A 13,929-nucleotide genomic window follows, 5' to 3' on the forward strand; every position below is an offset into this window, starting at 1 on the left:
GGGGTTATGAAAGTTGAGGGGCATTCACAGCTTTTATTTTATCTGCTTCTCTCCAGATATTTCCCAGTCTAGAGCAGAGGATCCTGTGCAGCCTCACCTCAAGGTCTTCCCCAAGACGCAGCATGGGAACAGGAAGAGGGCATTTAATGATTCTTGGTACAAAGACAATACATGGTTAGAGTATTCCATTAGTAAAGATTCTGTTTTTCGCTGTGCTTGCCGGCATTTTTCCCTTCCAAATGCCCCATCCTCTGTATTTAGGTCAGAAACAGGCTTTTCCAACTGGAAGAAAGCTTTGTACAAGGAAGGTGGGTTTAAAGACCACTCTAAACCAGAGCGCCACAGAAATGTCATGTTTGCATGGAAGCAGCACCACATGGTCATTCAAACAACTTCATGTATGATAGATTCCATCAATAAAGAGAGGGAAAAGACAATTAAAAAGAATCAGGCATACATCAAAACCATTGCAGACGTACTGCTATTAACTGCCACCAAGAACATCTCCCAAACAGGTCACAGAGAGTCTGAGGACTCAAATAACAGAGGCAACTTCTTAGCCATTTTAGCGGAAATTGCTAAGCATCATCCCCTGATAGAGAAGCACATGAAAGCTCATGGAAATACCAAGTACACTGGCAAAACTATCCAAAATGAAATACTGGAATGCAGAAATGGTACAAGCTGAAATAATAGGGGAAGTCAAACAAAGTGAGGTTTTCACTAATTGCTGATGAAACCAAAGACCTTCAGAAGAAAGGGCTGACAGGTTAGATGCAGCAGGGCTAACCGACTTGATCATAAAATACCTTGAAAGACATGGGTTAGAATATCGAACCAACCTGGTTGGTCAGGGCTATGACCGTGCTGCTGTTTTGAGTGACAAGCACTCAGGTGTGTGTACAAGGATCCAAGAAGTAAGTACATGCATTTTATGTCCATTGTAATGCTCATTGGTCGAACCTTGTGATCATGGATAGTGTCAGGTCAGTCTCTGAGGCTGATCGCTTTTCTCACTTCTTCAATTGAAGACAGTTTAGGTTTTACTAGTCCATTGACTCAGAAATGACTCTTTATGTTTTAAGGGCAACATAATACATTTTCAGGTTGAGCCTGTAATTGTTAATATTATTAAGCCAATTATTTGAAGATACTGACTTGTTACCAGGGTTAAATTTGTTTTGCATCTATAACTATCCAGTGTAAGTTTCCTTTCATTTCATGTCTATAAGGTATGTAAGGAAATAGGATAAAGATACTCTGTGATTATCTGAAGTATAATAAGGATAGCTATGCTCCAGTCCAGCAGTTCATACAAATAACTGGATGTAAGTAGTAAACTGCTACCAGACCCTAAATAAATTCTGCTGAGTTGTTACACTCATATGGTTTCAGTAATTATTTTATGGTAAGCTGAAGTGGTTACAACTACATTAGTAGAAAAAATTCTTTCATTTTGATTTGGCATGTTGAGACTGGGACAGGGCTCGAAGGCGGAGAGGTTGCTGTGCTCATGTCCCTCATCTCCAGAACCCCCACACTTTTAAAATCACTGCTCCACCCCTGCATTAAAGTCAGAGGAAAGGAGCTACATCACACATCTATCAGCGTCACACACAGAGTCTGAAAGCTCCAGACAGATTTAACCCCTTCCTCCACCACTGCCATACACACTCTGTATGTTGTAGATTAAGATATTTTTACCTGTTTTTACTTCTATGTTTGAACTTTTTATGGACTGTAACTCTGTTTTTACTCAGCATGTGACCCACATGTTCTCTGTGTTTCTTCTTCTTGTAAACAACAAATAAAGTTATTTGAACTTGAAGCTGTCACTAATACAGACAGAGCAGGTTGTTGTTTTTCTCCACAAAGAAGACAAATGTTGGAAGTTATTGATCTGTGAACACTGACTCAGTACTGTCAGCTGTTATTGGACACTTTGAACAGTGACACTAAAATGGAGGAAAACTTCCACCATGTTGATTTGTGTTGACTGTTAGTAGAGTTCTGAACTACAGATTTCTGCTGTTTCTACTGGAACTAAACTAACAAGATGAACAAAGAGTCATTACAGAGTCAAACAGTGAAAACTGTCACAATACAAACAGAATAAAGTTACAATAAATACCTTTAGACGGAGAAAAGAAGCTGCAACACGAGGAGAACAGAATGAGGAAGTAAACTTCAGACAGAGAGAGAGGATGTGGCAGCCTCTGGTTTCAATAACAGATCAAAGGCTGGTTTTAATGTTTTTACATCATAAAAATAAAATCAGTTATAGATAATTTTGTGCTGATGTTTTTAAATGTTGCACCATGTGAGTTCTGAGTAGTTTGCTGTTATTTCTTTATTTTAAAACATTTTAATTCGTTTACACTTTCTTAAAATTACTTTTTCTGTGAAAGTGAGCAAACTTCAGTTTTCTTCAGAAAGTGTCTGAACCTTCAAACAGCAGAAGAAGAAATGAGGACAGAAGAAGAAAATGTGTGAAAGTCAGGTTGGTCACAAAGAGACAAACAAGAGAAAAGCAGATTATGGAAGCAAAATATATTTTAATATCATCCTTCATGTGCATGAAAGTTTCCAGAACAATCAGGAGAGAAACAGCTTTATAGAATAATGTACAACATATAAATACTGAATATACACACATCATCATCAAACCAGTCTGTCCACTGTTAGATTCATACTGGGACCAGTTAGACTGTGTTATGGGAGGACTGGTGGACACACCTTCTACTTTTCCTCCACGTCAGAGAGAAACACTCAACTGTTTCATGATTCACTACATTTTATTTCTCAGAGCTTCAATATGTTGTTGAATGCAGGACTTTTACTTGTAAAGGAGTATTTGATGGTAGTTTTACTACTTTTACTAAAGTAAAGGATGCGTTTTATTTCTTCCACCTCTGAACATATAAACTGTGTGAAACTGAAGTGTTGGAGGAACAGAAACATGAGTGTCTGCTGCCACCTGCTGTTCACTCACAGCATCACATCCTGTCAGAGGAGGAGCTGTTTGCTTCACTCACACTTTAAAACATGAAAACAGGAACATTTAGGCTTTAAAAAGAAATGAAGATGTTTGAAATAATCAGATCCAGTGGTGTCACTGAGCCTCAGCAGCTCTCTGTGGATCAATAAACTCCACCAGTGTTCAAATACAGAGACAGTGTTGCTGTGAAGAGAATCACTTATTAAACATATTTATATTTACAACACAATGACAACAAAGTCTTTTAATTCACCATCAGAAATCAAACTGTCTCTTTACAGCATGTCACCATTAAAACCATTAAAACCAGTTTGTTCTTCCACTCTCACATCAGCAGTTTATCATGTGATGTACATTTATTAAATGTATATATACAGTTACAGTCAGGTGACAAATTAAAAGAAAAACCTGAATAAATAGGTGGAGAAATATAACGAATGCAGGATGGTGAAGTCATGACCCGCCCTACTCTGCCTCTGATTGGCTAGTACTCGTCGCCTTCATTGGTTGGATTGGTTAAGTTTAGGGTAAGAATGTCAGGGTCAGCCAATCAGAGACAGAGTAGGGCAGGTCAGAGGTGCCACATTTTTATTCAAAACAGAAAATTTTGAAGAAAACAATCTTTATGGTGTAAATTTGAAGGTTTTAAAGTACTGACGTCTTTAACAGGTTTGATAAAAGCAGAAATCACAATCTGGACTTAAAGTTTTTTAACTGTCAGTAAACAGCTGATAATGTGTTTCTATGTATTTTTAATCTAAAACTAATCAGTTTGATTCTTAAGGAAGATGATTAGGGCCACATGTGAATATTTATTAAAGTCAGAATTCTGACTTTAATCTCAGAGCTCATAAATTCCTCACAGGTGGCCTTAATCATCTTCCATCAGTGAGTGTGGAGTAAACAAATAAAACATTATTCAGATATTTGAACAGATTGGTTAATGGATCAGTTTTCTTCTCACAGTCCAGGTTAATTGATTAATTATCTTACTGAATTGTTGTTATAAACAGCTGGTATTACTGACAAAATGTGATATAAAAGTTAATAAATTCATGTACATAATTGTAGGCTTTTAGATAGAGTTCTTTATTAATCCCAAAGAGAAATTTAAGTAATTAAATGTTGTCCCAACTGGTTTTCTATCATTCTTTGGCCATGAGAAAGATGTTAAATTACATTCTATATATTAAAAACATCTTAACTTTAATTTGGTTATCACTGCAGAAAGTCTGGAAATGTCTGAGATTCTCTGCTGATACCAACTTTATTTTCATGTGACCCTCATTAGAAACCAGTTCTTGAAGAAAAATCATCCAACATGGCTTCTCAGACTTGTATTTTTCAGTTTTACATCACTGGAATGTTTTTATTCTGTTTCAGTTGTGCATTAAAATTAAAATAAAACTATTTCCCCAGTAGAGTTGAGAATGAGCTCCTCACTTACAACTTTAATACACAACTTAAAAGTCATCTGTTTGGTCACATGATGTCGACTCAGAGAGGTGATGCTGAACAAACTGACTAATAAACTGTCTTTGATCTAAAACTCCGTGAGGCACTTTTACATTTTTGTGACAGTTTGAATTTGGAGGACTTCATTTCCCAGAAATCCTGAGCAGAAACATCTTAACTTTAAAGTCAGAGAGAAACTGAAACCGAGAACAAAATGTTTGGATGTTTTTTGGATTTAAGCTCTGTTGGTTTCATCAAACTCATTTTTCCTGAAGAGATTCGAGGAAACTTCAGCACGTTGAGGATTTAAAATCTGACTCTGGATGTGGTGGAAACATCTGGAACAAGTTATTTCAGTTTGTTTTAAAATCAGATCAAACTGAAACTGTTTAAAAGGTACATTGAAGCTGCTACTTTAAAGTTTTGTTTTGCATTTTGACAGAAACATAATTTGTTGTTTTTAGGGTTAAAATGTTTAATTTTGTGTTTCATGATTCTGTTGCCAAATAAATAAAACCTCATAAAAAACTCCAGAGGTGAAGAAAGTTTTATTTTACAAAACGTCCCAATAATCCACCAACATAAAAATTCAGACATAAAACAACAAAGTTCAACACATTCAAAGTTTCTTCTGTGTGAAGATGAAAAAAGGTTTAAAGGAATAGTTCAGTATTTTAGGAATTAACGTATTTAAAAATACACAAACACCTTTTAAAGATCAGTAATGAACACATCCTATCTGTTTGTTTAATCGTTAACATTTTGACCAGATGATGGCGCTAAATGAAAACTCAGATCAAAGTTATTATTCCTCATCCTGCAGGAAACATGAAGGTGTGAAACTCATTTAACAGCAATCTGTTCAATAGTAGTTGAGATATTTCAGTCTGAACCATTTCTACATTCATGCTGCTAGCAGAAGTTATATTCTAGGACTATTTCCTGACAAACAACAGTGTATCCATCCGCTCAGGACGTCACTGAACCCGGCTGTTGTTGGTCAACAAATAGTTCCAGGAAGCAACTCTCCCAAACACCTGACACTGTTGTTTTCTTCTTACAATTTTGTTTATCAACAAATTAATCAAAGGAGCTCCATCATGATAATCAGATGCATCCTGACTGAAGCCTCGTCACACCTGAAAGTGATACAGAGAAATTAATCTGCATGTTTGTGTGAAATATTGACGAGTACGTCCTCTGACACACATTTCTCCGTCGTCAGGAAAGTTTGTGATTGGTCAAAAACGCAAAACGGTGTTGTTTTTTTCACCCTTGCGTTTGATTTGCTTTGAAGGTTTTCATTTTAGACCCTGGTGTGATCGGACCTTCAGTTAGTTTAACTTTCGTTTGAAGTTTCCTAAATGTCCTTGAACACTGCGTCTACTCAACATGTTATTTTCCTCTGTGTGACAGTGAAGCAGCCGAGCGGGCGAGACGTCAAATAAAGCTGCAGACTGTGTAGCTTTGACTGATACATGAAGTCTGAGACTAAACCTCACATCACCATGACAACAGCTCCGAGACTTCAGCACCGGACTTTAAAACTTAAACTAAAAATAAAAAGAAACTTCCACTTATTCTAGTTTACAGTCGTCTTCTTCCCTTTCTTCTTCTCTGCTTTGGTCTGTTCTTTCTCCAGATGTTTCTAAAGAACAAACAGGAAGAAACATCTGTTTACTTCTTTTCATTCACATCAATCACTCAGCATGGACAGATGTTACAGTGTGAACCAGTGTGTTACAGTGTGAACAAGTGTGTTACAGTGTGAACGAGTGTGTTACGGTGTGAACGAGTGTTACAGTGTGAACAAGTGTGTTACGGTGTGAACGAGTGTGTTACGGTGTGAACAGATGTTACAGTGTGAACGAGTGTTACAGTGTGAACAAGTGTTACAGTATGAACAGATGTTGCGGTGTGGACAGATGTTACAGTGTGGACAGATGTTGCGGTGTGGACAGGTGTGTCACTGTGTGGGCGGAGCCACGTCTCACCTGCAGCTTGTCGTAGTGCGTCTGGCTGCTGCAGTGCGTTTTCTTGGCCGTGTCTTCGTTGGAGTAAAACAGGAAACAGACGCGGCAGTAATAACCCATCTTCACATGTTCAACACCTGCAGACAAATCAAACCAGCTGTTAACCTCAAACTCTGAGCGGCAGACGGTTTGACGTTGGAGGTGTTCTGATGATCCAGATGAAGGTCTGTTGATAGATCAGCTGATCGCTCACCGATGGGGTTGTTGGGGTCGTACGGCGGCAGCGGCAGAGACGCCACGCTGGGTTTGTTTTCAGCAGGCGGAGCAGCCTCAGTCTGTCCGTTCTGATTGGCTGATATCTCCATCTCCTCCACCTGCTCCTCCTGTTTGACCTCCTGCAGCACAAACAACAAACATTCATCTGCTTCATTATTGGAGCTAAAACTAACATCAGCTGCTTTCTGTCCACTGGCGTCCCCGCCAATTTTTAACACATCACCATTTACTTCCTCTTTAAGAAGCCCTCTCTGGATCCCTGTTTTAAGTCATTTTAGACACATTTCTAAGTTGCCATTTTTATCAACGATTTTAGAAAAAAAAAAAACTGTCTCCACACAGTTGATTTCTTTTAAGAACAACAATCATTTTTTAAAAAAAAAAAAGATTTGAACCTTTTTTTTGCTTTATACAGCTCTGGCTCTGGTTAAGGTCACCAATGATCCTACTCTATATTGTGGGGTCCCTCAGGGGTCTATTCTGGGTCTTCTTTTATTTACCATGTACAGGCTACCAACAAGGCAAATCATGTGTAGACGTAACGTTTTTTTTTTTTTTACAGTAAAACACTTTATAACTGTTTTTGAAAGGTGCTAAATAAATTATCATTATTATTATTTTAAACCAAAGTATTGGACAGGTAATAGCTTTGACTTTTCATTTAGCGCCATCGTCTGGTCAGAGGAAACACTTCATCCTCTGGGGAACATCTTTCAATAAAGAAGTTGACCTTCCCCCGCTCTGGGTTCACATTTCCTTCCTTTAACACGAGTTTGTTTGGCTGCTCTGTAAACAGAAACATCACGTCCGAGAGTTTTCCGTAGCATGAAACCACCTGCAGTTACCACGTCTGACCACAGGTGTCGCCAAACACACCGACTTTAGACGCTGCTGATTTCAAATTGACGACTTTGACTCACATTGCAGCTCTTTTGACTCTGATCAGAAACTTCAGGAATCTTCTCTGCTGTGTTTTCTTCTCTCTTCTCTTCACGACTCTGCACCTCCTCCTCTTTCTTCTCCTCCATCTGCTCTTCCTCCTTCTCCTCCTCCTCCCCTTTCTTCTCTTCCTCCGTCAGTTTCTCCTCCTCCTCCTCCTCCTCCTCCTCTCCCTCCTTCTCCTCTGCTGGTTTCTTCTCCTCCTTTGGTTTCTTGGCTGGAGGTTCTTCAGGATGTTTGGAGGATTTTGGCGGCGTGCTGCTTTTTTCTCTCTTCGTTGTGCTCGGACATCGATGTCTGAAGGAACAAATAAAGAACAGATTTAACAGAAAGCAGCATCTCCTCCGGACACTAATAGATTGATAGACGTCTGGTACAAGCATCAGATTTAACTGCTGCTCAATAACACCACGGTTGCAGAGAATCACATTTATGTTTTAAGATTTATTAAGACAAAAAACAGATTGAGAGAAAGTGCAACAAGATAGTTTGTGCGAACAAGACTCAATAATTAACCCTTTGAGGATTTTTGGGTCTCTGTAGGTCTGATATTTGTTCCAGCCTGTCGGACTGTCGCCTGTTTAGATCAGAGAAGTTTACTGAGAAACATCCAGGAAAATAAAGGTTGATGTTTTTTCGGATGTTTGGTTTGTGAGAGATAAATGATTTAGTTTCACAGAAGAAGAAGAAGAAACGTACCCGTATTTGAGCTGTCGGTACTTCCTGCTGACGTAGATGGTCAGACGTTTCCCGTTGAACTTTGGTGGGTTCGCTCTGTAATCTTCAGCCATCTTCTCTGCCTCCTCGGCTTTCTCCATCTCGATGAAACACTGACGACACAAAACAGACGGTTTTATTACCTGAAACACGCCGGAAAACAGTTTTGAAAGTGTCGGTCCTGGTTCCGTACCTCTCTCTTGATCCTGTTGAGGAAATACTTCTTGACTTTCCCGAATGGCTGCGCAAACTTCAGGATGGCCTCGTCTGAATATTTACTGTTTGGGATCTGACCGATGTAAACCACCTTGCTGGAGCCGCACTGAACACAACACAACACAGAGTAATCAAGCAAAGTACAAACTGACATGTATCATTTAAAAAAAAAGCAGTGATGTTCACCTGGATGGTCGGGTAGCTCATGGAGTGACTGACTCTCACCGGTCGACCGCACACCGTCGCCGTGACGTTACCGTTGTAAAACTTGGCCATCGCTCGAGCTTCTTCTTCTGTTGCGAACTGAAGGTACGCCTGAACACGAAACATGTAAACATGTCTACAGATGAAACAAACTGTCCAGGACAAACAACAACCACATGTCAGTTTACAGTTTTGGGGATTTCAGATTCAACTTTTTGAAATTTGAGTCAGAATGAGAATCGCATGACGACGTCCAACTCGCAGCACGTCGACGGAGCAGCGCAGACAGTTTCAGACAGAGTTGAACATGTCACTCTCATGTTTGACTGAACGGAGTCTCTTTCACAACGGAAACCTGAACTCAAACGTTTCTGTAACACTTCAACATAAACATAAAGAGGTTCCATCAGTCTGTTGAAACTGGAAGACGTTTAGTTTGTAGATTATAACCTTTATTTTAAAATAACTGCTTCTACAGGATCTCACGGGCAGATTTCTTGGCAAAGTGCTTAAAAAGTGAAATCTTTTTACATATATTAGTGTTATTCGCTGTTTTGAGGCGCCACAGCAGACATGGAGGCTTGTTTTCTTGTGCGTACAACCCGGACTGGTCTACAGTAGGACGTCTGGTGTACCTCAGGTCTTAAGTCCAGCACCAGGTGTTTGACCAGTTTCCCAAAAGGTTTGGCGAGTCCCAGCAGCTCGTTGGAGAAGTTGAATCCTCGTCTGAAACCAACGATGTTGACCACCCTCATACCCTGACAGAACAGGAAGAAAACAACAAGAACACACTTTTATCTTACTGCTCATCATCCATTAAACTAATACTAATAATACAGTATCGTACATAGAAACAGAGTGCAGATACAGACCCCTTTCCTTGTGTTGTCTGCAGAGAAGAAACACACAAAGAAGAACTGGTGTTACATTTAAACTACAGCGTTTTCAATGCTTCTTATCCAGACATCTAAAACGAGTTTATGTTGCATCAAGTAAATGGCAAAAATATTCAGTGTTCACGGTTGTTTCATATCAGGAATAATTGATCTGATTCTGAAGTAAAAGCAGTTGTGATCAGGTACCGATGGTGTCCGACTCTCTGTGTGCTTCGTCCTCGTCCTCGGCCACTTCATCCAGGGTCACAAAGTCCTCCATGTTCTCCAGGAAGTCCTGATCCTCCTGATGCCAACAAAACAAACACGATACACATCTTTAATTCTTTAGGGCTCGAAGTTCGGCGAAAAAAAAACAATCTAAACAAAACAGAACAAAAATTTTTTAAAAAAAGGAAATTAAATCTGATGAGGGCCTGAGGCACGGTCGAAAGCTCCAGAACTACTAAATGGACCTTGAGTTCAGGTTGGTTGATATCAGCAGACATTCAGTTTCTCTGAAAGATAATTAACCAGCGATGTTTGAACCCAGACGGTCGATTTAAAACACTATTTAAACAACAGGATCCATCAGCAGATGGTTAAAAGAGTCTTTGTGGATTCTGGAAATATCTTCAGAACAACTGCTGGTTAATTATCTGTTATAGAAACTGATGGTTTCCTCTTTGACTGAATGTTAGTTGATACATAAATCAATAACTCTATCGTTTCTAAAGTGCAACTGTTTGTGCAGCAGAACGACAGAAGAAACACAGAATACATGAAAAGATAGAAACACATATATAAACAGTTTAAACAGTTCAAAACGCAAAATGTAAGACATTCATGTAAAAGGTATTTAGATGAACTTTTCCTCTACTGGAGCTAAAGTGGAGCTAGGCTGATAAACCAGTGGATATAAATCAGCTGACAAGAAACAAGAAATGTCAGAATACGTTTGAGGTCATTTAGAAACTGTCGCTGTTCCACAGTTTGTCCACTAGAGAGCGCTGACAGGTTGGTTTCGCAGGTATTTTGATCATAAAGTGTTGACCAGATGATCTTTAAAGTTACTACAAAAATTCATCCTGACGGGAAAATCAATGTGAAACACTAGTTTCACAGCGATCCAGCCAATAGTTGTTGAGATATTTCAATAAAGAACTAAAAACTAAAACCTCACAGTGGCGCTAGAGGAAGAGTCAGCAGGATTCATCCTCAGAGGAACATGGAAATCCCTCCTTTAAAACAAAAATGTTTACTTTATGGTGGCGCTAGATGAAGGGTCAGAGGATCACTGGAGTCTTAATAATATATCGTCTGTTTGGGGCCGATCCAACATGTAGATGGTGGTCAGAGTTATTAGAGTTCATCCTCTGGGGAACAAGAACGAGATATTTCAGTCTGAATCAGAGTGGACATTAACATCCACAGAGCTGCTCCAAAAAACTAATCTTAACATCCGTATCAATACTATTATTATTATGTTATTGATTGTGAAACAGCTGATAGGTAATGATCAGACCGTACCGTGTCTTCAGGTAAATCTCCCTCCGCTGTCTCTGAACTCTCTCCCGGTTCTGCTCTCGGTTCTTTGACCTCCGGTTCTTCTTTGATCCCCGGCTCGGTTTCTGTCGGCTCTGACTCCGCCCCCGCGTTGGCCTCACCTTTAGCCCCGCCCACGCCTCCAGGTGCCTCGTTGGTGACGTCGTCGCCATCAGGAACCTGCGTTTACGTCACATGTTCATGTTCAGAAATGATTTCCAGGTTTTATTCTGTGTGTTTCACGTTTCTGACTTCCTCACCTTCTCCTCCTCTTTTATGTCTGGCTCCTCCTCCTCCTCTACGTCGCCATCGGATACCTGCTCCTCCCCTTCCTCTCCTCCATCCTCCCCCTCCATCACACCAGACACCTCCTCCTCCTCCTCCTCCGCTGCAGGCTTCGCTTTGCTCTCGTCCTTCGTCTCCTCTCTGGTCTTAGAGCTGGACGAGGATTTAGATGAGGAGGTGGTTCTGGTTCCAGAGGAGGAAGAGGAGGCGTTGGCTCCGCTGCTCCTCCGGTTTCGACTGTCTCCAGCGGACCTGCCCTGCCTGCGGTTCACACTGAAACACAGTTTGGTGTTCAGAATCAGAATCTGTTATTCGACACGTCTGTATGAGGCTTCTTTCCTCCCGTTATATATGATTTATTGATGTCATGTTAAGCCCCGCCCCCACTCAGGCTGCTTCTGTGCGCCGACCCCGACCAATAGCAGGCCAGGTGTAGCGTTGACCAATGAAATGATCCCTGCCTCCTTGTGGGTGCGTAAAGGTACGTCCCTCGATTCCTTTATGACTTTTGGAATAAAGGACAGTTAGTATTTATACCAGCGCCTGTACTTTTACTATAATAGTTGAATACAGTCTAATAGTAGCTGTAAAGCTCACCGACCCGCCGACGGTGAGTCACCTTCATGTCTCGGGATCGCCAAAGTAAAAGACCTCGAGTACGTTTTTTTATTTTGATGTTGATTACTGTGTTACTTCCTTCAAATTGAATGAATAAACTCATTATTTGCAGCACTGATAATATCTTTGGCTTTCAAGTGTTGTGCGTCACGTGAACACTGTTGCTAAGCAACTAACAACAAAACGGACGCCGCTGTGTTTCTTTTTTTGAATGAAAGGTGTCGTCTTTCACTCAAAGTCCACATGAAATAAATCTGTTTTCATCAGTGTTCATGTTTCAGCTTGTTTCTACTTTTTAATTCTTTTTGTTTGATCTCACAACATGTAATGATTTTATTATGTCTGTTTAATTAATTTAATATTAATTATTATTATTATCATTATTATATATGATTCATTTGTAAAATAAAGCTTCCGTATATTTATAAATAACCGTTTTCTCTTTCTGTAAAAGGAAAAATTGTGATTTTTGTGAACTCATCGTATTAAATTATTTATTAAAGGGAAACTTTGCTGCTTTGTATCGTTACAGTTTGAGTTTTATATGTAAATGAACAATGTTTAACTTCCCTCCATGTTGCCAGAGCTCCCTGCAGGTCACACGGTGGACTCTGGAAATCCGCATCAGACTACAAACTACGTTTCTTCATCATTTTCTGTAGTGGAGCCTTTCGGCACAGTTGGATGTGATTCTCCTCCGTCTACTTCGTTACAACCAGCGATAAAGAAAACATCAAACTACTAAACACTTTAAAACATCAAATCAGACTCAGAGTGCGGAGGGGAAGTGACGACCAGAGCTACGCTAACAGCTGCAGCCTGACACACAACCTTCACTGACAAACAACTAGCTTTAGCTTTATATTAGCAATATGATGTTGGAGCAGAGATGTGGCTCCGCTCTGCAGCATCGACCGGTGAGGATGGTCAGAGAGAACAGAGCCGCGCTTCAACAAACTCGCAGATGCTTCGGTGAACCTGACTTTGTTTTCTGACAGAATATCATAACAGACTTTAACTCTGACTACAAGGGTCTGTAGTCAGTGACGTTGTGTTACCAGTACGTTAACTTATGCGGCTGCATTCAGCTTAAAACACAGTCTGGTCCCAGTTCCTGATCGTCCAAAACCATAAAGAAGCAGCGTCCAGTTGCAGTTTTCAGACTGGGAGGCTTTCGACTGTCCACCGTCACCAGCAGCTTCTGTGCAGCTCTCTAACCCCGGGATTCCACCGGGGTGGCATGTGCGCCGCGTTCCGGCTCTGACACGGTTTTGCTCCGTCCTCTGCACGGCGCCCTATTCCACCGGGAGCGTGTCAGAGGCGGAGCGTCTTCACTGTGGGGAAGCCTTCCGCCATTTAAAGTCAGTTGCACTCCTACTACAGTGATTACAGCAGCCTAGTCAGAGCTTACAGAGTGCCTTAAGGCTACCGTAATTACTGCAGTAGCAGGGCAACTAAACTTTTATGATACCGCGTGCAATGCATTCTGGTTGTTGTAGGATTCACCCTTAAGAGCGTCATGGAGAATCTCACGGTAGCAGATAGTTACACACACACACACACACACACACACATAGTTTGAAGAAATGGTCTCAGGTGTGTGCTCACAGTATTACATACATATAACAGCCTGTGTCAGTGCTACTGTTGTCATGGTAACCAGGTGAACGACGATATGGTGTCTGTACTCACTTGAGGGTCTTGTACTTGGTGCAGAGGTTGAGGCGGATCGGTCTCCCTTTGATGGTGAGCAGGTTCACGCTGTAATACTTGACCAGCATCTCTGCGTCCTCCGGCGTTCCCAGCTGGACGAACGCCTGCATGACGACAC

At 40.6% G+C, this 13,929-nt stretch overlaps 2 protein-coding genes across 3 annotated transcripts in view; both read right to left on the bottom strand.

The window, feature by feature from the left end:
* LOC121901528 (NLR family CARD domain-containing protein 3-like) overlaps window positions 1-13,929 on the bottom strand; it is a 481,268-nt gene that overhangs the window by 37,490 nt on the left and 429,849 nt on the right. The gene's annotated exons all lie outside the window — the stretch shown is intronic.
* Window positions 4,983-13,929, bottom strand: part of matr3l1.2 (matrin 3-like 1.2) — a 14,760-nt gene continuing 5,813 nt past the window's right edge. For both annotated transcript variants that reach the window (XM_042418361.1, XM_042418360.1), the window contains exons 9-21: window positions 13,791-13,915; window positions 11,456-11,753; window positions 11,181-11,375; window positions 9,861-9,957; window positions 9,651-9,667; window positions 9,414-9,536; window positions 8,761-8,889; window positions 8,552-8,680; window positions 8,341-8,471; window positions 7,623-7,938; window positions 6,680-6,821; window positions 6,448-6,563; window positions 4,983-6,101 (exon numbers count right to left, since the gene is read on the bottom strand). In XM_042418361.1, coding sequence (XP_042274295.1) covers window positions 6,036-6,101; window positions 6,448-6,563; window positions 6,680-6,821; window positions 7,623-7,938; window positions 8,341-8,471; window positions 8,552-8,680; window positions 8,761-8,889; window positions 9,414-9,536; window positions 9,651-9,667; window positions 9,861-9,957; window positions 11,181-11,375; window positions 11,456-11,753; window positions 13,791-13,915 — 1,884 coding nt within the window. In that variant the 3' untranslated portion in view covers window positions 4,983-6,035. The remainder of the gene's footprint in view (window positions 6,102-6,447; window positions 6,564-6,679; window positions 6,822-7,622; window positions 7,939-8,340; window positions 8,472-8,551; window positions 8,681-8,760; window positions 8,890-9,413; window positions 9,537-9,650; window positions 9,668-9,860; window positions 9,958-11,180; window positions 11,376-11,455; window positions 11,754-13,790; window positions 13,916-13,929) is intronic.

This window comes from Thunnus maccoyii, chromosome 8 (genome assembly GCF_910596095.1).
Source record: "Thunnus maccoyii chromosome 8, fThuMac1.1, whole genome shotgun sequence".
NCBI lineage: Eukaryota > Metazoa > Chordata > Actinopteri > Scombriformes > Scombridae > Thunnus > Thunnus maccoyii.